Source organism: Mobula hypostoma, chromosome 2, assembly GCF_963921235.1.
Source record: "Mobula hypostoma chromosome 2, sMobHyp1.1, whole genome shotgun sequence".
NCBI lineage: Eukaryota > Metazoa > Chordata > Chondrichthyes > Myliobatiformes > Myliobatidae > Mobula > Mobula hypostoma.
The window spans coordinates 84,104,769-84,131,630 of record NC_086098.1 but is presented as its reverse complement, the minus strand read 5'-3'; the positions used below and the strand labels follow the sequence as shown (position 1 = coordinate 84,131,630).

Genomic DNA, 26,862 nt, shown 5'->3' with positions numbered 1-26,862 from the left:
GTTGGAATGGGGACAAGGTGTGGTGAAGTCGAGATGGTTGATGTCCTGTCGGCAGTTAGCGATAAAGAGATCCAGAGCAGGCAGAAGACCAGAGCGGGGTGTCCATGAAGAAGAGGAGGGTTGAAGACGGGAAAAGGGGTCATCGGTGGGGGTGGAAGAGTCCTTGCCGAAGAAGTAGGCTTGGAGACGGAGACGGCGGAAGAAAAGTTCCTCATCATGGCGAACGTGGAACTTGCTGAGGTGTGGGCGAAGGGGGACAAAGGTGAGGCCCTTACTGAGGACAGAGCGTTCTGCCTCCAACACTTGAAGGTCGGAGAGGATGGTAAAGACCCGGCACGGATGCGAGCTGGGATCAGAGGGGGGAGGGGGGAGGCTAGGGGTGTCCGTGGAGAGGGGAGGGTTGGAGTGAGAGGAAGATGGAGCCTCTGAGGGCCCAGAAGCTGACGGTGGGATCTGAGGGAGACCGGATTGCAGAGTATTGGTGGAGGAAGGGGAGACGGGAGTCACAATAGCAGCACATAAAGACCCGGCCTGGAGTTCAAGGCTGGAATCTTGAGAGCTGGGATCAGAGGCGGGAGGGGGGAGGCTGGGGGTGTCAATTGAGAGGGGAGGGTTGGGGTGAGAGGAAGATGAAGCTTCTGAGGGCCCAGGAGCTGACGGTGGGATCTGAGGGAGACGGGGTTGCAGAGTGGTGGTGGGGGAAGGGGGGACAGGAGTCACAACAGCAGCACAGAAAGACCCGGCCTGGAGTTCAAGGCTGGAGTCGCAGTTGGTGGTTGAGCAATCATTTTGAATGTCTCCATGGTCATTGCTGGAGTCCGGGTTTTGAATATGCCCTGAGTAGAGGAGATGGATCTTATGTTGAAGTTGTGTATGACATTGGTGAGGCCCAATTTGGGAGACTGTGTGCAGTTTTGGTCATATACCTACAGGAAAGATATAAATAAGGCTGAAAGAGTATAAAGAAAATTTACGAGGACGTTGCCAGGATTGGAGGACCTGAGATATAATGAAAGTTTGCACAGGTTAGGACTTTATTGCTTGGAACGTGGAAGATTGAGGGAGATTTCATAGAAGTATACAAAATTATGAGGGGCGTAGATAGGGTAAATGCAAGCAGGCATTTTCTGCTGAGGTTGGCTGGGACTACAACTAGAAGTCATGGGTTAAGGATGAAAGGTGAAAAGTTTAAGGGGAACATGAAGGGAAACTTCTTCACTCAGAGGGTTGTGAGAGTGTGGAATGAGCTGCCAGTGCAAGTGGTGCATGCAAGATCAATTTCAACAGTTAAGAGACATTTGGATAGGTACATGGATGGTAGGGGTATGGATGGCTATGTCCAGGTGCAGGTCGATGGGAGTAGGCAATTTAAATGGTTCAGTGCAGATTAGACAGGCCAAAGGACCAGTTTCTGTGCTGTACTTTTCTCTATGTCAAATTCATTACAGCCCTAACCCCTTTCAGTTACAAGAGCTAGTTCAACTGTCTAATTAACTGATTCTTAGATTTGAATAGCTGCATAATTGCTAAAGCCTGTGCCCAGATCTTCTCTGATTTGACTAAGTCATCTATATTCAAAAATAAATGCCCACCATAAGAAATAGATGCAACCCATTGAGCTCATGTCTGCTCAGCCAAACCTAGATATCACTGCTCATCTTTTTCATCTCAGCAATATTCTCAAGGCCCATGTCGCTCCGATCCCTTAATCTCAAAACACCTATTTAATTGGAAAAATAATATTTGCACTACGTAGCTCAGTTTCTCCCAATTCCATTTTTTTCTGTGTACAATCCCCTTTTTAAAAGAATATCTATTTTAATAGTGATCTGCAGCAGTTTCCTCAATTTAACATGCTACTAAGTTCCGCTTACAACTGAACATCTAGCTAGCAGTTCACTGGTTATGAAGAAACAATAGATCCTCTTGCAGTCTTCGCAAAACACAATGACAATTACAGGAGAACTAACAATTTCCTCTTTTTTTTAATAGGTAGGTTAAGTCTAACTTCTCAAATCCCTGCGAAGCTTTATTCTTGGCAACATCTGGTGCTTACATTTTAAAGCAGTACCCAAGAAAACTAAGGTAAGAATCACAAGAGTCAAAATGAGATTAGATATTTAAAACACTATGACATGACTGACCTTTGTGGCAGAGATTTGTAATTAAGGCAATGATTTGGAATCTTATAAGAAATTATGGAAAAGTAGAGATCCAGAATTATCTTAATAAATTCCAGTAGGAACACAAATTTTTACTATATTTAATTTTGCTGCAAAATTTTTATTAAATTCACACTTCATTTGTTAATATTAATGGAGTCCTTCATTACAAACAGAAAAAGAACTTTTGTATCTTTATTTTCCTGCAAACTATGTAACAGTTCAGCAACCATATTGTCAGAATTTAGGCTCAAGCCAAACTACAAAACTTAGTAAGATTAAATCATCAGAATTTCAAATAAGTAATTCATATCTAAGTTACCATATAAAATTCAACATTCAAGTGAATCTATAAGAAGGTTGCATACAACTGTAGGAATAATAGGATAGTAATAGTAGATGATTTTAACTTATCTGACATTGACTGTAACAGTGCCAAAGGTTCATATAGGGCAGACTTTGGTGGGGTTCAGTTGTTCTCCGATCTTGACAATTTACTTGCAAATATTTTGTAATGATGCAAGGAGACATTGTCAGTGTGCTGTTGACTGTGGTGTGCCCTCTGAATGCTTGGCCTTTATATATCTTTCAATTAGCTGGCTGGACATCATTTCAGAAACCCAGTTGTGATGTGAAGAGGAAATATCTTCACTGATCAGCTGTGTGGCAAACTTTGTGCATTGTGGTCTGGAATACTGCCGGCATCAGCTCATAAATAGGATCAAGGTCTACGTAATTGTTTACAGAATTGTTCACGAAAACTATGCTTCTAGGAATTCTCTTGACTTTCATTGATGCCCAGTCAAATCTGTGCTCTTCTCAATCTTCATGGGTTGAGACGAGGGAGGGTTGATCGTGCTGCTTTACAGCCAGTTGGCGTTCATGGATCCTTGTGGATAGTTTTCTTCTAGTTTGGCCAAAGTAATACTTAGTTCATTTTTTAGGTCTGCGAAGTACTTTCCTCAATATTGCTATAAGACAAGATCAATGTGGTCTACAAAATCCAATACAAGGACTGGAACAAATACCACGTCAGGCAAAATTCCAGGCCACAACGCATGAAATTTGCTCCACAGCCAATCGGCAATGAGATTTCCTCCCCACATCACAAATGAGTTTCCAAAATGACATCCGATCAGCTAACTGAAAAGGCCAAACATTTGGAGGACGCACCACAATCAACAGCGCACTGATGATGTCTCCTCACATGGTGATGAAACATTTGAAAGCAAGTTGCCAAGGTCGGACAACAACTCAACCCAACCATCAACCACCCAAGCCAGACATCTTCCAAATTATTTCCAGGTCAGACTTTGTTATGCAGGTCCAGAAAAGTTTTTTTCAAACAATCTATAGATGTCCCTATTAGAGAAGAGGCAACACTTGACCTCCTCTTGAGAAATGAAGCAAGGCAAGAAAATGGAGTGTCAGTTGGAAGCATTTTGGGACCACTGACCATATTTCTAGCTATGGAAAGATAGGCCAGTTTCACAAATTAAAATCCTAAACTGAGGCAAGTCTAATTTTGAAGGTAATATAGACAAGTACGATTGGAAAAGGCTTTTTATAAGTGAGACAGGAAGAGTTCAGTGTTAACATGTTCTTATAGAGTCTGTGAGGATAAGGGAATCCTCGCTAATGAAGGTTATTGAGTTTCTAGTCAGGAAAAAGGAAGCATAAATTAGGAATATGCATCTGAGATTAATCAAGTCCTTTAAGTAAAGTTAGGCTTGCAAGAGTACACTGAAGGAAATCAGAATGGCAAAAAGGGGACATGAGATACTTTTGGCAGATAAGGCAAAGAAGAACTCTAAGTGATTCTGTTAGTATTAAGAAGAAAAGCATAATTAGGAAGAGAATAAGCATCAGTGCAGTTGTCCATGTGTGGAGTAAACAGGAGACCCTGTCCCGACGAAGGGTCTTGGCCTGAAACGTCGACTGTACCTCTTCCTAGAGATGCTGCCTGACCTGCTGTGTTCATCAGCAACTTTGATGTGTGTTGCTTGAATTTCCAGCATCTGCAGAATTCCTGTTGATAATGTGGTTAACTAGATCAGCAAATTTACGGATGACATCAAAACTGGGGGTGTAGTGGACAGTGAAGAAGGCAGCGGTATCTGGACAAGCTGGAAAAATGAGCTGAAAAATGGCAGATAAAAATTAACACAAACAAATTTGAGGTGTTGTTCTTCGGTTGGACTAACCGGGGGTAGGTCATACACAGTAGGTGGTGGGGCTCTGAAGAGTGTGGTAGAACAACGGGATCTGGGAATACAGGTCCATAACTCATTGAAAGTCGTGTTACGGGTAGCTCGTGTCATAGAGAAAGCTTTTGGTAGAATGGCCTTCATAAATCAAGGTATTGAGTACAGGAGGTAGGATGTTACGTTGAATTTGTACAAGGTGTTGGTGAAGCCTAACTTGGAGTATTGTGTGCAGGTTTGGTCACCAACTTGCAGGAAAGATGTAAATAAGGTTGATAGAATACAAGAGAAAATTTACAAAGATGTGGCCGGGACTAGAGGACCTGAGTTACAAGGAAAGATTGAATAGCTTAGGGGTTTTATTCCTGGAACGTAGAAGACTGAGGGGAAAATTTGATACGTATACAAAATTATGAGGGGTATAGATAGGGTAAATGCTAGCAGGCATTTTCCACTGAGGTTGGCTGGGACTACAACTAGGGTTTATGGGCTCAGGATGAAAGCTGAAAAGTTTAAAGGGAACATGAGGGAAACTTCTTCTCAGGGCCATGAGAGTGTGGAATGAGCTGCCAACTCAAGTGGAGGATGCAATTTCAACATTTAAGAGGAGTTTGAATAGCTACATGGATGGAAAGGGTATGGAGGGTTATAGTCCCGGTGCAGTTCGATGGGACTGGGCAACTTAACTAGTTTGGCATAGACTAGAAGGGCTTGGTTCTGTGCCATACATTTCTATGAATCTCTATATCTATAATCTACTTGCAAATGAACAATCTTGGTACATTTTAGAATTATAGAAGAATTAAATCATCTCAGGTGTTCAGCAAGAAAACTGAAGACTGCTTAAATATTAAGCAAACATTTGTAACAGTAGATGCTGCTTTATATTTTATTCTAGCCACTCATTTGAAATGTAGTCATAGATCCCATTATAGCATCTTGGAATTTCCTGCTGTTGAGGATATCATTTCAGGAAGGAGGGAGTTTATGTTAACACAGATACAGGTGTCCCCCACTTTCCAAACGTTCTCTTCACGACATTTCGCTTTTACAAAAGACCTACATTAGTACCTGTTTTCGTTAACCGAAAGAGGATTTTCACTTTTTCGAAAAAAGACACTCGCTTTAAACTTGTGCTTACCCCGAGAAAGACCACCATGACCATGAAGTCTTGCGCGGGCAGGTGTGTGCGCATGCATGACGTGCGAATGTGTGTACATGTGCATGCGTGTACGTGCCGATTTTTTTTAACAAATCGATTTTGGCTCAAACTTCCCGATTCTGTTAAGTCAAACTGCACTGTATATACATTATTTCTACTTTATATAGGCTGTGTATTTATCATATCATTCCTGCTTTTATTATATGTTAGTGTTATTTTAGGTTTTATGTGCTATTTGGTATGATTTGGTAGGTTATTTTTTGGGTCTGGGAACGCTCAAAAAATTTTCCCATATAAATTAATGGTAATTGCTTCTTCGCTTTACGCCATTTCGGCTTACCAACGGTTTCATCGGAACGCTCTACATTTGTATAGCGGGGGAAACCTGTAACGCAAATTGACCCCTCTCCAAAGAGATGAGCTGACACTTTTCAATTAGGAAAACTCAACAGAACTTGTAATCTTTTTTGGTACTAAACACCAAGGGTTTTCATATCCCATATTTGCACATTGGTTAGAACAGTGCTCTGGACTGTACTATTTAATTCAATACAAGTTTACTCTGTATGAAAACCAGGACTCTATCAGAGCAGAGAATAAAACACATGATTTCAGCAACAAATAAATCAGAACTACTTTTTGAATCACAAGGCCTGAATTTTAATGGTATTATTACTCCAACACCATGACACAATGGAAGAAAACACAGAAAAGAGTTCCTCTTGCACAAACTTAAATTCTTATCTCCACATTTGCCCAAAGAGCAAAACCAGGTTTGGACAGTGGGAGGGAGAGAAACTAAAGCCCCAGGCACAACAATAGAGTAGTGATTAGCACAACACTATTACAGCTCGGTGCGATGTTCAGTTCTGATATTATCTGCAAGGAGTCTGTACGTCCTTCCCATGAAATATATGGGTTTTCTCCCACAGTCCAAAGACGTACTGATTAATAAGTTAATTAGTCATTGTAAATTGTCCTATGATTAGGCTAGGGTTAAATCGGGGGCTGCTGGGTGGTGCAGCTTGAAGGACCAGAAGGACCTATTCTGCTCAGTTTCTCAATAAAAACAAATACATAAATAGTTGGAAATCATGTGCTGTGGCGGGAGGAGAGGAAGGCCATTAACTAAATAAAAGGCAGTTCATTTAAAATTTGTAATTATTAGTTTCCAGGGTCTAATGGTCACCAATGGCATCAGGGAACAAAACCTGCTCCAGAGTAAGCTAAAGCAACTAAAATATGGATAAATACAAGTTTAGAGGCAACTCCACCGTGGATGGTCTGTTGCAGTAAATGTCTCAACTTACCTGCTCATTGAAAGCCACTCCCCCATGGAAGACAGGGACTGGCCCATGTCAGGAGCATTGCAGAACCTCCCACCATGCCTCCGTTTAGCCGATGACATCACAGTTCTGGTGGGGTTTTAAATCCTTTTCCTCTCGGGTCACTGTGGACCAGGTAGATGAGGGTGTCACGAAAATGGTAGACAGTAGGGGGTGCTGCAGTGTAAAAGGCTTGGGCACACACTTTACACAAGTATTTGCCAGCTTCCAGAGCCCCTCCAGCCTCCATGAAACAGGGTCAGGAAGAGCAGTTGGTTGGGGGAAGAGGGACTTGGAAAGGTTAACACATCAGGTCTCACCAAGACAACTACCAGAGTCCCCTCTGCTTATGAACTGGTGGAGCTGGGAGACAGATACAGGCAGAAGCCAAGGGAGTTTCTACCTACATGGTTGCTGAGGATCTGGGATGCAGTAAGCGGGGAGCTGTACTGAGTTTATCCAACAGGGAGATGGCAGATGGATGTCCGGTGGGGGGAAGGGGAGAGAGAAGAGGAGAGCGGGCTAACATCACACCATGCAATCAACAATGCCCTGAGAGTGCACCCACTTCCCACAGGGGTGAGGAATTGGTATGGGGCACAGCAATAGAGATCAGCTATCCCTCACTCTTTGAGTGTGATTTGCAGCACTGTGGAGAAAGGGACCAGATCCCTTTGCAAGTGGGACAGCAACATCCCACTGGAAGATCAGAGGAAAACCTTGACCACGGTGGGATATTTAGTTAAAGCAGCAGCTCGCGATCTAAAGGGAGTGGAGCTACAGAAATGCCAACAGAAGGTCTAAATACCTCATCCCTGGGAAAGGAAAGACTTTAGCCTGCAAGCCACCCAAGTTCAACTTGAAAGACTGGCCCAGGATAGAGGGCTCTAGCGAGTTAGTGATGGCAGCCTATGCTCCAGTAGGGGTGATGGTCTTAAGTGAGTAAATAAGTTTAGAGGCAAGTAGAAAGTAAAAAGATCTTTCTATCAGCACTTCTGGTTTAACATAGTACTACTGAAGATGTACGATTTAATCTAAAATCATTAATAACATTTTTTAAAGTAAATTACTTTACTTTATTGTCGCCAAACAATTGATACTAGAGCGTATAATCATCACAGTGATATGTGATTCTGCGCTTCGCAGAAATTGTGGTAAATATCACCACAAGCAATGAAGCAGCAAGCAAAGGCAAAGCAAATTTGTCCTGCCAGTGCGCTGCAAAATCGACGCACTTGGAGTTGGAGCCATACTGGTTGGAGTGTACAATTCAGAAAGGAGAAGCCAGGACTGAGAGTTCAGATGCCCTTCCAATTAACCTGGGTATGAGGGTGAATCGTTCTAAATGCTAAGCTGAATCAGAGAGATCGAGAATGGATTCTTTGGCAGCAAAATCCAGGTGCAAAGCAAATCGATGGGCAGTGTTCTAGGCCCGGAGCAATTTGCCCTGGTGAGGCCCGGGTCCTAATGCGAGGTACAATCCACTGTTTGGACAATCTAAATGCTTGCCCATGTAGACTGGAAAGGGAGAGTGTTGAGTGTTGGACGAGGATGGATTGCTCTGGGTGCCAAGCCAGTTTTTTTTAGAGGTTGAGAACAGCTCCTTCAGCAGTGAAATCTAGGCCCGGAGTGATTCACCGGCGGCAGGGCCGGAGTCCTAGTGCGAGGTTCGGACAATTTAAGTGCCGGCCCAGGTGGTCTGAGGGCTTCTCCCTTCACAACACTACGCTGTGCTTCGTGTCTGCGAACTTTGCTGCAATTTGTCTTGCTAATATGATGAGCTGAATACTGAAGCTTTGGGCCTACTCCAGGCTGCTCCAGGGATTTGGATCCAAGGACTCAATCTGGTACAGAATGCTGTTGTTGTTGCTTGCTCCTATTGTTTCTATGATTTGTTTTGTTTTTTTCCTCTCTTTCTCTGTGGAAACTGGCGGATTGGTCTTTTTTTAAATTGGGTTCTTTCAGGTTTCTTATTTTGCGACTGCCTGTAAGCAAACAAATCTCAAGACTGTATAATTTACACATTCTTTGATAATAAATGCAATTTGAAACTTTGAATTCAAGAAACAATCTGATCAAACTTCCCCAAGCTGGGAGGTGTATAGCAGTTCAAAAAACTTACCAGAACTTGATGGCTTCTGTTGCATTCAGATTTCCTTTGTGGCTATAATAGTGAAAAAGAGTGAGGAACCTCTCCAAGCAGTTGATTTTGACCTAGTTAAAAAAAAAGCACACAATTCAAAAACTTCAACACAAGAAATTATACTCGATGGACCTAAAATTGCCCAACTAACAAAGTACATAATTCACCTCATTTTTATTTGAAGGAAATTAGTTATAATAACATGGAACTCAATTTGTACAAAGCACTCAAAGAGAACGCTCTACCTTTCAAACCAATTTCAACAGATGACAAATCTATCAAAAGAAACACCTGATTGCAAATGTGTGTCATATCATAAGTACGTGAACAAATTTAAGGCGGTGAAGTTCCTAGGGTTGGGGACTCGAAAACTAGAGGGTATAGATTTAAAGTGAATGGGGAGTCACTTAGTTGGACTAAAGAAAACTTTTAACCCAGAATATGGAATGAGCTGCCAGAGAACATTACTGTGGCAGGTACATTAACAACATTTAAAAAGCATTTGGACAGGTGCATGGATAGGGAAGATTTAGAGGGATATAGGCTAAATGAGATTTGGTTGGCATGGACCAGTTGGGCCAAAGGGTCTGTTTCTGTGACATATAACTCTACAGTTTCGGGACAAAAGAGAGAAAAAACAAGGCATCTCCAGTCTGTCCTGCTATTCAAATTATCAGTTCAGAATTTCTACTTTAACTTCACATTCCACACTTCCCCTTGAATACCAAAAATACATGCTCAACAACTCTGCATCAAACAAAATGTGCAAAAAAAATTCTGATCAAAAGTCCAAATGGATAATAAGATTAAACTACCTTTTGCTTTAAATTTTCTTTAAAAAATTAAAAATCCAGTGTTTAAATTAAAAATTATTTGAATAACTACTCTTCACCTGATGTGCCACTGAAGATTCAGTTCAACATCTGCACTGGATCCAGTGAAATTTGAGGGCGGGGGGGAGGTGGGTGGCAGAGGAGTTACATCGAGTCAGATTGGACACTGGGACAATTAGAGGTGAGAAAGACAGCTGGGTTTGGAATGGTGCTATTGTTGAGAGGAGTACATACAGGGATCTCACCCAAGAGGGTTCCCACTCCCAGACTGAGCCATATAAAGAGCACCAGTATTCATTATTTTCCTAATAGCACCTTACAACAGGCACACAGAATAATGTGACCTAACTTAATTGTGCAAGCAACAGACCATTGCACAGGAAATTATGTAATATCATGTAATTTAGAAATCGAACTTGATCCAACATTTCAGACGAAAATTTTAGTCCAATACTGCTTGAGATGCTATGCTTAAACTGTTGTTAAATCAACTGTTGATTCAACAAATTGAAATCAACTTTAAATATATAGGAGACATTACTTGAAAAGACTTTTTTCCCCAGAATTTGTCGTTCCTAAAGCCCTTCCCTAAACCACTAACTTCACTGTTTGATCATTCACATTATCTTTTTCATGGGATACTTAAGCTTAGTTATTTACTAGAATATTTAAAACTCTAACATTGAGATTTATGTAAGATTTAACAGGAAAATACAGAAATTGCACACATCATTACCTCAAGCACTTTTTACAATAAGGAGGACCTGGATGAATTTCTGAACTACAAATAATCCCAAATGCATTCCACTCTGAAAAATTAATTTCTACGTACATTGCGTAAAAAGTCAGCACTAATGGTACAAAGTGGGGGTGGGGTGGGGCCGTTGCCTTCCTGTTACTTGTGCATGGGAGGGGGAGCTGGGGGAGGGGGTTGGGGTTCTAACGTTTTAACTGTCATTCACTCTTTGGGGCACTTCTCTGTTTTCGTGAATGTCTGCGAAGAAAAAGAATTTCAGCATGTATATTGTATACATTTCTGACATTAAATGTACCAACTGAAGTTCTCAGATCAGCCCTCGATCCGCTGCACTTTGCCTACCAGGAGCACATTGGAGTCAATGATGCTGTCACCTACCTGCTGAACAGAGTCTACTCCCATTTGGATAAGCAGAGCAGCTCTGTGAGGATCATGTTTTTTGATTTCTCAAGTGCCTTCAATACCATACACCTCTCATTGCTAGGGTAAGAGCTCCGTTCAGTGGTTTAGGGACTACCTGACTGGCAGACTGCAGCTTGTGCTGTTTCAGACATGGCTATAAGCAGCATTGGGGTCCCAGAAGGGACTGTACTGGCTCCCTTCCTGTTTACCCTGACTACCTCGGACTTCAGATACATCACTGAGTCATGTCATCTGCAGAAATTCTCTGATGACTCAGCAATAGTTGTGTGCATAAAGGGAGGTCGGGAGGATGAATACAGGGCCCTGGTGGAGGACTTTGTCAAATGGTGCAAGCTGAATCATCCGCAGCTCAACATCAGTGAGACAAAGGAGGAGGTGATGGACTTTAGGAATACAAAGCCTTCACTGCTCCCTGTTATTATTGATGGTGAGGACCTACAAGCCTACAAGTACCTGGAGGTGCACCTGGATGACAGATTTGACTGGAGCACAACCACAGAGGTTATGTACAGTATGAGAAGGGCCAAAGTTGCCTCTACTTCCTGAGGACCTTTCCTTCACATGTCCTACCAGTCAGCTATCGCCAATACAACCTTCTATGCTGTGGTGTGCTAGGGCAATGGTATCAACACGGATGATGCCAACCAGGGTTAATAAACTGATTAGAAAAGCAGCTCGATTACACGAGTCAAACTGGACATACTGGAGGCTGTGGTGGAACAAAGAACCCAATGGAAAGTCCGCAGTTCTGGACAATGTTTCTCACCATCTGCACGCCACCTTGGCTGAACAAAGGAGCACTTTCAGTAATAGACCACGACAACTGTGCTGCTCCAAAGAGCACTAAGGTCATTCTTACACTCGGCCAAAAGGCTATATAATGAGTCAACCTATAGCCGAAGAAGTAATGATCCCCTCCTGTTGGCGTATTTAAGATAAATTACTTATTATTTATTCTTCTTACTTGTCTTATAATATTGTACTTGCAATAGTGCACTTGCAATGCTCCTGTGACACTGTAATCTCCTGTGGGATCAATAAAGCATCTATCTATATTTTTCTATATTATAATTCCACATTGAGCTTATTGCCAACTTGAAAATGATTGTAATATTCAAGTAATTCTTATTCAACCAGTATGATTCTTCAAATCATGTGTACTTCAATGTAATAATGGCTAGTAAAACTATTCTCCACAACCTTAATAAAATTACTAAATAATCAGAGCCACTATGGTCTCTTTAGACCTCGCTACACTTGGATTCTCGTGTTTAAACAGCAGAAAAAGATATTTTAATCAAAGGAAGCAGAGAATGTAAAACCTTAACTAGAAATCATTTTATGCAATTGAGTTTTACCTAAGTTCAGAAAAAAATGGAAAGACTGTTATAAAAGATCAATCTGAATGATAATACCAAAATCTGGAAATTCTTGAGTAAATTAGAGAAAAATAGCAAAGGAAACTTGATAGGTAAACCAAGATGCCACTTCTGACTCAAAAGATCAGTATTTTTATTTGAACTTTTGTATCTAAATTATTGATGTTTGAAAGTTTGCCACACAGCAATTTAGGCAAGAAGTCTGGCTCTAAACTACAGTTACTCTCAACCTTTTCTATTTAAGCTGAAGAAATTATATCCTAAAACGATGCTGGCAGTAAATCAACTATTCTGCTAAGCAAACAAAAATCAAACTAAAATAGCTCTTTGCAATCCAGGATCCATGGTTAGGAAATGCTGCGGCATTGTTAAAACACCATCATGAAGCAGAAAACAAACAAAAACTCACCATGGACTGAGCTGATCCAAGAAATAGTGAAACATCACAGAATGAGACAAACTGGATAAATGTCTGTTGCGCCTTTTGCCTTTATTATTGTCAATCTTGCAAAGGTGTCACTGAGAACAGCAGTCATCTTAAAAAGTGAAGGAGAATAGGTGAATGAAAAAGAGTTGGAAAGATTATGCTAATAGAGCAAGTCAGGTAGAAATATTAGATAAACGAAAAACATCTTGAGATAAATAGTGAGAAGTCAGAATGAACTAGGTAGCAGAGTAAGTTAATACCGGAACTTTTCTGGTGGACTTAATTATTTTCAAGACAGGCTCAGTAGAATTTTAAGATTTTAAGGGGATATGGGATATGAAACCACCATGGGAAAGTTGAGGTGGAAAAGTCACAATTTTAGTAATTGGTGGACCAAGCCTCATCTCTAACATGTTATGCAAAACAGAACACAATATTGCCAGCACAAGAAAATCATCCACTATTATTCTAATACCACACTTCCTGATGGCTAGAAAATCTTCTGATTACTTCCTGCTCACCCTTAAAAAGCATACATGCATAACAGATACTGTTCAATAAGCCATGACAAAACTAATGAAATTGCTTTCACCATGATCTTTATCAGAATCTACCTTATATGGAATAAGGTTACAAGATCAGGCATATGAATTCTGTGGCAAGTGATTCACCACCAACTCCCAAAGCCTTAACCTATTTTGAAGTATTACACTGTCAGAAGTGCTGTGCTGCAGATTGGGTTAAATCAGGCCATCTGATCTACTGGTTGAAGTTAAGTATTAAAGATACTGTTGCATTACTTGAACAACCAAAGCTTTCGAGATATCCTATTCACCATTCTAATAATACCACTAAAATTATAAGCAGGTGAATTATATAATTTTTCTGGGTTCTTTCCATTTGTTTGTTTATCCATACTTATAGGTATTACACTAGAAAATTTCCCTGCAAGAATATGGAAATGAAAATTTCAAAGCACGGTCACTCACATTCTAACAGCAACAGCAAGCTTTAGAAATTTAGAAAGTATCTCACAATGCGTTCGTACATTGTTTCTGCACTCAGTAAAATACACTACTAAATTCGCATAAACTAAATTTTTATTCATTTGCATCAATAATACATGATATAACAAAAAAAATGGCTCTGGCATGGGTCATCAACAGGGTCAACATTTTATGGCCTTACCCATGGAGAAGTGAGTCACATGTCACCAAATACATGGAATCCCAGACCAGCTCTTGTAAGCACTGTAAATACGTGGCTATTGAAATTACACTTCCAGTCAATGGTAAATTCCAGGATAATGCCAGTGGGGTATTTACTGATGGCAATACTATTGAAATTTGAACCATGGAATGTGGACTCAGTAAGTGACAACAATGATAAATTACCATCCTCACATGTGTTTTATGCTTCACAGCTCAAGTTTTGAGATGTTAAATTTTTGAAATTGTAAATTTTGCCACAGAAGCAAATTACAAAATGTTCTTTAGAACAATACAGAACAGGAACAAGCCCTTCAGCCCACAATATTGTGCCAAACCAATTAAATTAGTAATTAAATGGCCAAATAAACCAATCCTTCTACCTACACAATGAACATACAGTCCCATTTACCTCACATTCATGTGTCTATCTAAGATCTCTTAAATGTCCCTGATGTTTCTGCCTCTACTACCAAACCCCAGACAGCACAATCCAAGCACCACCGTGTAAAAAACCTTTTCCCTCCCATTTCCTTGAAATTATCCCCTTCCACCTTAAATGCATGCCCTCTGGCATGAGATGTTTCAACCCTGGGAAAAAAAAATATTGGCTGGCTACTCTATCTATAATGTACCTCTCATAATCTTATAAACCTCCGTCTGATCTTCCCTCAGCCTCCACTGCTCCAGAGAAAACACCTCAAGTTTGTCCAACCTCTTGTTAGAGCATATGCCCTCTGAACCAGGCAGCATCCTGGTAAAACACCTTCTTCTTAGCATAAGACATAGGAGCAGAATTAGGCCATTTAGTCCATCAAGTCTGCTCCACCATTTCATCATGGCTGATCCAATTTTCCTCTCAGCTCCAATCTCCTGCCTTCTCCCTATATCCCTTCATGTCCTGACCAACCAAGAATCAACTTCTGCCTTAAATATACATACAGACTTGACCTCCACAGATTCACTACTCTGGCTAAAGAAATTCCTCCTCATCTCCGTTCTAAAAGGACCCCCCTCTATTCTGAGGCTGTTTCCTCTGGTCAGACTCTCCTACCATAGGAAGTATCCTCTCAGCACATATTCTATCAAGGCCTTTCACCATTTGATAGGTTTCAATGAGGTCACCACTCATTCTTCTGAATTCCAATGAATACAGGCCCAGGGCCATCAAATACTCTTCATATGACATGGCGATCAAACCTGGAATTATTTTCACGAACCTCCTTTGAACCCTCTCCAGTTTCAGCACATCCTTTCTAAGATAAGGGACCCAGAACTGCTCACAATACTCCAAGTGAGGCCTCAGCAGTGCTTTATAAAATCTCAACATTACATCCTTGCTTTTTCAATCTAGTCCTCTTGAAATGAATGCTAACATCACATTTACCTTCCTCACCACAGATTCAACCCGCAAATTAACCTTTAGGGAATCCTGCACAAGCATACTCAAGTCCCTTTGCGCTTCAGATTTTTGTATTTTCTCTCATTTAGAAAATAGTTAACCCTTTCATTTATCCTACCAAAGTGCATGACCATACAGTTCTTGACACCATATTCCATCTGCCACTTCTTTGCCCATTCTCCTAACCTAAGTACTTCTGTATCCTCTCTACTTTCTCAAAACTACCTGCCTCTCCACCTATCTTCGTATCTTCGGCAAACTTGCAAAAAAGCCATCAATTCCACCATCCAAATCATTCACATATGACGTAAAGAGGATTGATCCCAACACAGACCCCTGTAGAACACCACCAGTCACTGGCAGTCAACCAGAAAAGGCTCCTCTTATTCCTACTCTTTGCCTCCTGCCAATCAGCCACTGCTTTATCCATGCTAGAATCCCTCCTGTAATACCATGAGCTCATAGCTTGTTAAGTAGCCTCATGTGCAGTACCTTGTCCTTCTGGAAATCCGAGTACACAACATCAACTGATTCTCCTCTGCTTATCCTGCCTGTTATTTCTTCAAAGAATGCCAGTAGTTTAGTCAGGCAAGAATTTCCCTTGTTGCGGCCAATTTTATCATGTGCCTCCAAGTAACCCGAAACCACATCCTTAACAATCGACTCCAACATCTTACCAACCACTGAGGTCCAACTAACTGGCCAAAAGTTTCCTTTCTTCTTCCTCTCTCCCTTTTTGAAGAGTGGAGTAACATTTGTAATTTTCCAGTCTTCCAGAACCATTCCAGAATCTAGTGATTCTTGAAAGATCATTACTTATGCCTCCACAATCTCTTCAGCTACCTCTTTCAGAACTCTGATGCATACACCACTTGGACCAGGTGACTTACCTACCTTCAGACCTCTCCGTTTCCATAAGACCATAAGATATAGGAGCAGAAGTAGGCCATTCAGCCCATAAAGTCTGCTCCACCATTCAATGGTGGGCTGATCCAATTCTTCCAGTCATCCTCACTCCCCTGCCTTCTCCTCATACCCTTTGATGCCCTGGCTAATCAAGAACCTATCTACCTCTACCTTATATGCACTCAATAAATTGGCCTCCACAGCTGCTCGTGGCAACAAATTCCACAGATTTACCATCTTCTGGCTAAAGCCATTTCTCCACATCTCTGCTCTAAATGGACATCCTTTAGTCCTGAAGTTGTGTCATGTCCTGGACTCCCCTACCATGGGAAATAACATTGCCATATCTAAACAACAGGAATTCTGCAGATGCTGGAAATTCAAGCAACACACATAAAAGTTGCCGTGAACGCAGCAGGCCAGGCAGCATCTCTAGGAAGAGGTGCAGTCGACGTTTCAGGCCGAGACCCTTCGTCAGGACTAACTGAAGGAAGAGTGAGTAAGGGATTTGAAAGTTGGAGGGGGAGGGGGAGATCCAAAATGATAGGAGAAGACAGGAGGGGGAGGGATGGAGCCAAGAGCTGGACAGGTGATAGGCAAAAGGGGTACGAGAGGATCATGGGACAGGAGGTCCGGGAAGAAAGACGGGGCGGGGGGGGGGGATCCAGTTGGAGGAACAACACCTTATATTCCGTCTGGGTAGCCTTCAACCTGATGGCATGAACATCGACTTCTCTAACTTCTGCTAAGGCCCCACCTCCCCCTCGTACCCCATCTGTTACTTATTTTTATACACACATTCTTTCTTTCACTCTCCTTTTTCTCCCTCTGTCCCTCTGAATATACCCCTTGCCCATCCTCTGGGTCCCCCCCCTTGTCTCTCTTCCCGGAACTCCTGTCCCATGATCCTCTCGTATCCCTTTTGCCAATCACCTGTCCAGCTCTTGGCTCCATCCCTCCCCCTCCTGTCTTCTCCTATCATTTTGGATCTCCCCCTCCCCCTCCAACTTTCAAATCCCTTACTCACTCTTCCTTCAGTTAGTCCTGACGAAGGGTCTCGGCCTGAAACGTTGACTGCACCTCTTCCTAGAGATGCTGCCTGGCCAGCTGCGTTCACCAGCAACTTTTATGTGTGTTGCCATATCTAATCTGTTCAGGCCTTTTAGTAGTCGGAATGTTTCTATGAGATCCTCCCTCATTCTCCTGAACTCTAGGGAATACAGCCCAAGAGCTGCCAGACGTTTCTCATACGATAACCCTTTCATTCCTGGAATCATTCTTGTGAATCTTCTCTGAACCCTCTCCAATGTCAGTGTATCCTTTCTAAAATAAGGAGCCCAAAACTGCACACAATACTCCAAGTATGGTCTCACAAGTGCCTCAACATCACATCTCTGCTCTTATATTCTATACCTCCAGAAATGAATGCCAACACTGCATTCGTCTTCTTCACCACCAACTCAGCCTGGAGGTTAACCTTTAGGGGTGTCCTGCATAAGGACTCCCAAGTCTCTTTGCATCTCTGCATTTTGAATTCTCTGCCCATCTAAATAATAGTCTGCCCATTTATTTCTTCCACCTAAGTGCATGACCATGCACTTTCCAACATTGTACACCCTATCCTCGCTATATGCGTCTTCAGACAATGCGGATTCACAATTATGCGAGGAACCTATTTCTCCCAACGTCTCCTTATATGCGTCCAAAACTCATAGTTATGCGAGGAGCACTGCTTTCCCGCCAATACAAGTCAGGTGCGCGCACCTCACAGTCTCACTCCCACCAGTCTCGCATTGGTTTTGGCAAGGTGTGGATGTGGGATCTTGCGCTCTTAAACTTTTGGTTTTACCTACAGTGCAGTGATTTTGTGCTTAAAGTATTTAACTATGCCTCCTAAGCATCCGATGTCATGTCCTGGGCCATCAGCCAAGCAGCAGAGAACCACTTTAACACTTGAAAAAAAGTTGGAAATTATAAACAGCGTGGCATCAGGTGAAGGTAACACAGCTCTGGGACGCTACTGCCGGGAACAGAATCCTGCCTTTAAAGTTCTTTTGTTGCTTGACAATGCGCCAGCCCATCCTAAACATTAGGACAGCACTCATCCTAACATAACAGTGCATTTCCTGCTGTCTAACACAACATCGCTGATTCAACCACTCGACCAAGGTGTGATCCACATTCAAGGCATTTTTTTTAAAACGGCAAACTATCTCTCAGATGGTGCAAGCAACAGACGATTTTGAAAATCCTGGGAGTTTACCAATGGTGAGGGAATGGTGGAAGTCGGAACACTTGGCACAAATGGCGATGGACATGGACCCAAGTTTAGAACAGAGTCAGCATTTCAGTCGTTCCCTGCCGTCAACCCTTCTTTCCTACAAGCAAATTTATGCTGAAAAAACAAAATGCTGCCAAGCAAACAACTCTCACCACTTTCTTCAAACCTGCTGCTGGCAATTCTGAGAGTTCTGTAAGTCTTCCTCCACCTTACCCATGTAAAGCTGCCCGACACCACAACAACCACTAATCTCCCGGAGCGAACACACCTGCCACTGTTGGTGAGTACTGCACACCCTAGTAGGTTAACTTTCTATGATTTATTACATAGAATATTACCTGAAATTGATGAAATATAACACAAATGTTGCCTTGTGGGTCTGCTTTTGTGTAGTATTGGTATCAAAATGTGAATAAATTACAGATAAAACATATTTAAGGTGCCCTCTGGAACCCATCCCTATTTTCTCCATTTAAATAATTATTCACATTATGCGTCGACTGCGAGGAACATATCCCCCGCATATAACAAGGATAGGGTGTATTTCATTTGCCACTTCTTTGCCCGTTCCCCTCAACTATCTAAGTCTCTCTGCAGGCTTTCTGTTTCCTCAACATTACCCGCTCCTCCACCTATCTTTGTATCTTTGGCAAATTTAGCCACAAATCCATTAATCCCATAGTCCACATCATTGACATACATCATAAAAAGCAGCCGTCCGAACACCGGCCCCTGTGGAACTTCACTGGTAACCGGCAGCCAGCCAGAACAGGATCCCTTTATTCCCACTCTGTTTTCTGCCAATCAGCCAATGCTCCACCCATGCTAGTAACTTCCCTGTAATTCCATGGGCTCTTATCTTGCTAAGCAGCCACATATGCAGCACCATGTCAAAAGCCTTCTGAAAATCCAAGTACACATCTACTGCATCTCCTTTGTCTACCCTGCTTGTAATTTCCTCAAAAAATTGCAGTAGGTCAGTAAGGCAGGATTTTCCTTTCAGGAAACCATGCTGGCTTTGGTCTATCTTGTCATGTGCCTCCAGGTATTCCATAATCTCATCCCTAACAATCGATTCCAACAACTTCCCAACCACTGATATCAGGCTAACAGGTCTATAGTTTCCTTTCTGCTGCCTCCTACCCTTCTTAAATAGCAGAGTAACATTTGCAATTTTCCAGTCATCCTGTACAATTCCAGAATCTATCGATTCTTGAAAGATCATTGTTAATGTCTCCGCAATCTCTCCAGTTACTTCCTTCAGAACCCGTGGATGCATTCCATCAGGTCCAGATTTATCCACCCTCAGGCCATTAAGCTTCCTGAGAAACTTCTCAGTCATAATTTTCACTGCACAAACTTCACTTCCCTATCACTCTTAAATGTCAGGTAAACTGCAGATATCTTCCACTGTGAAGACTGATGCAAAATACGCATTCAATTCCTCTGCCATCTCTGCATCCCTCATTACAATATCTCCAGCATCATTCTGTATTGGTCCTATATCGACTCGACTCTCTTTTACCCTTTATATACTTAAAAGAAGCTTTTAGTATCTTTTTAGATTAGATTATGAGGACGCTCAGTCCTCGGTTATTGTCATTTAGAAATTCTTTGATATTAGTCGCCAGCTTCCTTTCATAATTCATTTTTTCCTTCCTAATTAGCTTTGTAACTTCCTTCTGCAACTTTTTAAAAAGCTTCCTAATCCTCCATCTTCCCACTAGTTTTGGCTTCCTTGTATGCCCTCTCTTTTACTTTGGTTCTAACTTCACTTGTCCTTCTTCCATTTGAAAATTTCTTCTTATTTGGAATATATCTGTCTTGCACTTTTGCAGATCATCTCCAGCCATTGCTGCTCTGTTGTCCTTCCTGCTAGAGTCCCTTTCCAGTCAACTCTTCCCAAAAACCTTCTCCTGAGGAATGGTAACTTCACATACTTTATGACACCTGACACCTGGAACTGTAGAGATGCACGAAGCTGGAAAGGTTATAAAAGCATTTCTAAAGACCTGAGTGTTCATCTGTCCACAGTAAGAGAAATTGTCTATAGATGGAGGAAATTCAGTACTATTGCTACTCTCCCTAGGAGTGGGCATCCTGCAAAGGTCACAACAATAACACGCCGTGCAATGCTGAAGGACGTGAAATAGAACCCAAGGGTTAAGCAAAAGACCAGCAGATACCTCTAGAACTTGCTAAAGTCTCTGTTCATGTGTCCACTATAAGAAAAACACTGAACAAAAATGGGTGTTCATGGAAGGAGAGCAGAGAGGAAACCACAGCTCTCCAAAAGCAAAAATTGCTGTACGCCTCAAGTTTGCAAACACCATCTGGATGTTCCACAATGCTTCTGTAACAATGTTTTGTGGACAGATTGAGACAAGTTGAACCTTTTAGCAGAAATGCATACTGCTTGTTTGGAGAATGAAGGGCACTGTACACCAACACCAAATCTCATCCCAACTATGAAGCATGGTGGAAGGAGCATCATGGGTTGGGGCTGTTTTGTTCCCTCAGGGCCTGGGCAGCTTGCAATCATTGAGGAAACAATTAATTCAAAATTGTATCAAGTCATTTTACAGGAGAATGTCAAGATAGCGGCCCGTCATTTGAAGCTTGGATCTTCAACACGACAACCTTATGAGTAATAAATGCAGAAAAACAGGGTAACTGCAAAGGGATTCACATGCTTTTTCTTGCAACTGTACATACTGCAAGTCAATTCTGTATAAAAGTGGTACTGTTCTGTCCAGAATTCAGAACAGTGAGGTAACAGGCTATGCTGTTCTCCTTGTGCACAAGTAAAATAAAATAATGAGTGTGAGTTTTCAGAGTCCAGTTAATCAGCAACAACACACTGGCTTGCCTGGCTACTCCAACAATATCTCTCAAACCTGTACTATAAACTGATTGGGCTCAATAAACTGACTAGAAAGGCTGACTCTGTTGTAGGAGTCGAAATAAACACACTGGAGGCTGTGGTAGAACAAAGAACCCTACAGAAAACCTTGGCAATTCTGGACAATGTTTCTCAGCCTCTACATGCCACCTTGGCTGAACAAAGGAGCCCTTTTATTTATTCTTCTTACTTCTCTTCTAATATTGTATATCGGTGCACTTATAGTGCTACTGTGACACTGTAATTTCCTTTGGGATAAATAAAGTATCTATCTATCTATCTATCTATCAAGAAGGACAATGGAACACCACCACGTGCACGTACACCTCCAAGTCACACATTCAGCATTCAAGATTTAAGGTTCAAGATTACTTATTGTCATTTTTCAGTACATGAGTGTAAAGGAGAAGGAAATGATTATTACTCCAGATCCGTTGCAGCATTTAAAAAAATAAGCATAAAGAACACAATTAAAACAAAAAAACCACAATATAAAAACAATCCTATAAAACACAATGTACAAGCAACTATTACGTACACAGACTGATTGTATGTACTGTCATGTGTGAAGCCAAGCAGAGCTGCAGAATGGATGATGCTAATGAGAGAGATAACAAGAGACAATGGAGAACCATTCAAAATGCTAATAAGAGAGAAGAGAGAGATTAACGAGAAAGAGACACATAATTCAGAAGTTGGCGTCTTCCACAGACAGTTTGCTTTGAACCTGAACTGTTTGAAGTTTGATGGACAGGTGATACCCCATCAGGGGGATAAAAATAGCGGGTTTGCTAAGGCACAAAGCACATGCCACGAGACCCTGAAAAGAGCATTGTGCCCCACAAGTTGGTGGGAGTTTAGAGAACCGATTCGTGGGAATCGGTCAGAGGCTCACAGGGTGAAAAGGTACGATCGGTGGGAACCTGGTGTGTGTCCGCCCTTCCCTGGGTGCTGGGTTCACCACGGAAGAACGATCGCATCCAGAACGGAGGGGTCACAGTCGGTGACCACAGCGGGATCAGAAGGCATAGAAAGGTTTGCCTGAAACCAACTGTATTTCGTACCATTGTCTGTAAACGCGAAAGACTGTTGTCTGTGAAAATCCCAGATGATCAGCAGTTTGAGATACTCAAGCTGCCCCATCTCCATCTGGCACAATAATCATTCCACTTCAAAGGCACTTGGATCATATTTCTTCCCCATTCTGATATTTAGTATGAACAATAACTGAACCTCTTGCCCATGTCTACATGCTTTCATGTATTGAGTTGCTGCCACATGATTGGCTGATTAATTATCATGAACGAGCAGGTTTATAGGTGTACCTAATAATGTAGCCATTGAGCATAGTTTTAAGCTGACAAAAAATACATAATTTGATGTAAATAGTAAGCAATTAGACTAAATATCCACTATTATCCTGCAATATAATGTGTATCATTTTCATGACCTTGAAACATCATGATTGCAGTTCAATTGAGAATGATACTCAATTTCATAACTTCTGGGGTAATTACCAGAGGAAGGGACAGCTGAGGTGGAAACGGAATGGAAGGTCGTGAAACGGAAAAAGACCCAAAAGGCGGCGGCCAAGCGACAGAAGGCGGAGCAACGCAAGAAAAGGGCAGGGAACCACACAGCCTCTGGTACCCTGTCCTCTTCAGAGGAGGAAGGAGTTGGGGGAGGCCAGCAGCCCCAGCGGAAGAAGCGGCTGGCAGAACAGGTGGAGAGGAGGAGAGAGGAGGGGGAAAGTCTGCTGGCCACCCCCCAAGTACAGGAGGCGGAGAGCAGCAGACACACCGAGCTCCGGGAATCCGGGAGCAGAGCCACGGTTGGCACCCAGCAGCCGGAAGGGGAAGCAGCCCAGGAAGCCAACAACCCCCCGGGCCCAGAACCAGAACGGCCACACACGGAGGAGTACTACCAGCAGTACCTGAGCCCACAGGAGGTGGAAAACTTCACAAAGGCGGTGGGAATGAAGGCTCAGGATGGCAAGGATGAGGACGGAGTGCAGCCAAAATAAGAGACCTACAATGATGGCAGACCTTAAATTGGCGTGCTTGAATGTGCGAAGTTTGAAGAGTACTGGGCGATGCGTCAGCACGCTCCAGTACCTGGACACTGTAAAGACCGACGTGACCTTCCTCCAGGAGTGCGGACTACCACATCTCCGTAACTACCGGAGGTGGTCACGGTGGTGGAAAAAAGGTTTGTCTGTGTGGTCGGGGGGCAACGATTGTCGCGCGTCCGGCCTGGGGATTCTGCTACGGGGAGGTAACTTCTCAATCACCCAAGTTAAAGAGGTGGTTGCGGGGCGCCTCCTGGTAGCAGACGTCAAATACCGGGGCACTCCGCTCCGGCTGATCAACGTGTACGCCTCCCCCGTTCGGAGCGAGCGGCTGGCCGTCTTCGAGCAGCTCCCACAGCTGCTGGTGACGTCCCAGCCGGTCGTTCTGGCCGGAGACTTCAACTGCACCATTGATGCGGCTGGAGGACCCGGCAGCGCCGACGGCAGGCTGGACAGTACCTCCAGACTCCTGAGGGAAATAGTAAAGACGGCCAAGCTGCGCGACGCCTTTGGCACCCCCACAGGTGGAGCACAGCCGCAAGCCACCTGGACACGGTCGGACGGCTCAGCCCGCTCCCGGATCGACTTCCTCTTCCTGTCAGAGCCCCTCACGGTCAGGTCCACCGACGTCACGCCGGTGTTCTTCTCTGACCACTGCCTTCTGAGAGCCACCTGTCGCTTACGGGAGGACCAGAAGGCAGGCAGGGGGACGTGGAAGCTGAATATTAAGCTGCTGACCCCAGAGAACATCGAGGAACTAGAGAGGGAGTACACAGGTTGGAGAACCTTGAAAGCCTTCTTTGATTCCCCGGTTCACTGGTGGGAAGCCACCAAAGAGAACATTAAGAGGTTCTTCATCCGCAAGGGTATCCAGAAGGCAAGGCAGGAGCAGAAGGAACTGCGTAAACTCCAGACAGAGTTGCAGCAACTTCTCCTTCTGCAGTCGAAGGGGGTGGATGTCAGGGAGGAATTGCGAGAGGTGAAGGGCCGGCAAGCCCATAACCTCGCCGCCGAATCCTCCAAGATCATCTTCCGATCAAGGGTCCAAACCGTGGAGCAGGACGAGACGTGCTCACGCTTCTTCTTCCAAAAGGTGCACAGGGGGAGCTCTGTGATCCACAACCTTAAGGAAGAGGACGGCTCAGTCGCGTCCTCGCAGACCGACATACTGAGGATCTGCAAGTCCTTCTATGCCGGTCTGTACGACGAAAAGGCCACAGAATCCACAGCCTCCCGCAACTTCCTGTCGTCTATCACGCAGGTCTTAGACGGCGGCAAGCGGGAGAGTCTGGATCAGCCACTGACCCTGGACGAGCTGACAGGCTCCATCCGTTCCTTTGGGTCGGGTAAGACTCCCGGAAGCGACGGCTTACCGGCTGAGTTGTACTCGGCTCTGTGGAACTGGATAGGCCCAGACCTGCTGGAAGTGTACAATGCTATGCTTCTGGCCGGCAGTATGTCTGAGTCCATGAGGAAGGGCATCATCACCCTCATCTACAAGCAGAAGGGGGAAAGAGAGGACATTAGAAATTGGAGACCCATCTCTCTCCTGAATGTGGACTACAAGATCCTGTCCAAGGCTATCGCCAACAGGGTCAAGTCTGCTCTGGGACAGGTGATCCACCCAGACCAAACCTGTGCTGTACCAGGCAGGAAGATCTCAGACAGCCTCGCGCTGCTGAGGGACACCATCGCCTACGTGCAGGACAGGAGGGTGGACGCCTGCCTGGTCAGCTTGGACCAGGAGAAAGCCTTCGACAGGATATCGCACACGTACATGGCGGACGTGCTCTCCAAAATGGGATTTGGGGAGGGAATCCGGAATTGGATCAGACTGCTCTACACAGACATCCGTAGTGCAGTCCAGGTCAACGGGTGGGAAACAGACAGCTTCCCCATCAGGTCTGGAGTCAGGCAGGGCTGTCCCCTCTCCCCTGTCTTGTTTGTCTGCTGCATAGAACCCTTTGCGGAAGCCATTAGGAGGGATGAGGGCATAAGAGGGGTGACGCTGCCAGGCAGTGGAGGGACCCAAGTGAAAACCTCCCTGTACATGGACGACGTCACCGTCTTCTGCTCTGATCCGAGGTCAGTTCGCAGGTTGATTGGCACCTGCGAACAGTTCGAGCTAGCGTCGGGGGCCAGGGTCAACCGCACGAAGAGCGAAGCCATGCTCTTCGGCAACTGGCCCGACCGATCCAGCGTCCCCTTCAACATCAGGTCTGACCACGTGAAGGTGTTGGGGATATGGTTCGGAGGGGCGGAGGCGTGCAACAAGAACTGGCAGGAGCGGACTGCCAAGGTGAAACAGAAACTGGGACTGTGGGGAGGGCGCTCCCTGTCGATAACGGGCAAGAACCTGGTCATCAGGTGTGAGGTGCTCTCAGGGCTGCTGTACTTGGCGCAGGTCTGGCCCGTCCCCCGCTCCTACAGCTCGGAAATCACCCGGGCTGTCTTCAGATTCGTCTGGGGATCCAAGATGGAGCGGGTGGGACGGACCGCCATGCACAAGTCCCTGGACAACGGGGGCAAGAACGTCCCCAATGTCGCCCTCACCCTGATGGCCAGCTTCGTATGTGGCTGCATCAGGTTGTGTGTAGAGCCCAGGTATGTGGGCACCAAGTACCGCTACGTGCCCAGGTTCTACTTGTCGCCCTGGCTACGAAGGATGGGTCTGGCCCCACTCCCGCGCAACGCCCCAGTCAGCTGGTCGTTGCCGGCATACCTGTCCTACGTAGCAAAGTTCTTCCAGGAGAACGCCTTTGACCACAGGGCCATCAGGCAGTGGTCGGCACGTAGTGTCCTGCAGGCACTGCAGGAGAAGGACGTGATGGACACAGTGGGGTGGTTCCCGGAGCAGACTGTCCAGTTCATCTGGCAAAATGCCTCATCGCCAGATCTAACCAACAGGCACCAAGACCTCGCCTGGCTGGCGGTGAGAGGGGCCCTCCCAGTCAGAGCCCTCCTGTACGCCCGGAACGTCGTCTCCGCACCCCATTGCCCACGGGAGGACTGCAGTGAGGAGGAGTCTGTGACCCACCTCTTTGCACACTGCCAGTTCGCAAAGAGGGTGTGGAGGAGGATGGATGGGCTAGTGTCACGGTTTATCCCCAGCAGCTGCGTAACAGAGGACTCTCTGATCTACGGGCTGTTCCCGGGGACACACACGGAGACCAACGTCCGGTGCTGCTGGCAGATCATCAACTCGGTGAAAGATGCTATTTGGTCGGCCCGTAACTTGATGATCTACCAGCACATGGAGATGTCCGTGGGAGAATGCTGC

The 26,862-nt window shown here is 44.2% G+C and overlaps 1 protein-coding gene across 2 annotated transcripts in view; it reads right to left on the bottom strand.

Moving 5' to 3' along the window:
* lyst (lysosomal trafficking regulator) overlaps window positions 1–26,862 on the bottom strand; it is a 297,915-nt gene that overhangs the window by 219,008 nt on the left and 52,045 nt on the right. Inside the window, exons 2-3 of one of the 2 annotated variants that reach the window (XM_063039530.1) lie at window positions 12,798–12,924; window positions 8,976–9,067 (exon numbers count right to left, since the gene is read on the bottom strand). In XM_063039530.1, the coding sequence (XP_062895600.1) occupies window positions 8,976–9,067; window positions 12,798–12,800 (95 nt within the window). In that variant the 5' untranslated portion in view covers window positions 12,801–12,924. The remainder of the gene's footprint in view (window positions 1–8,975; window positions 9,068–12,797; window positions 12,925–26,862) is intronic. The other variant, XM_063039526.1, reaches the window with a different exon arrangement.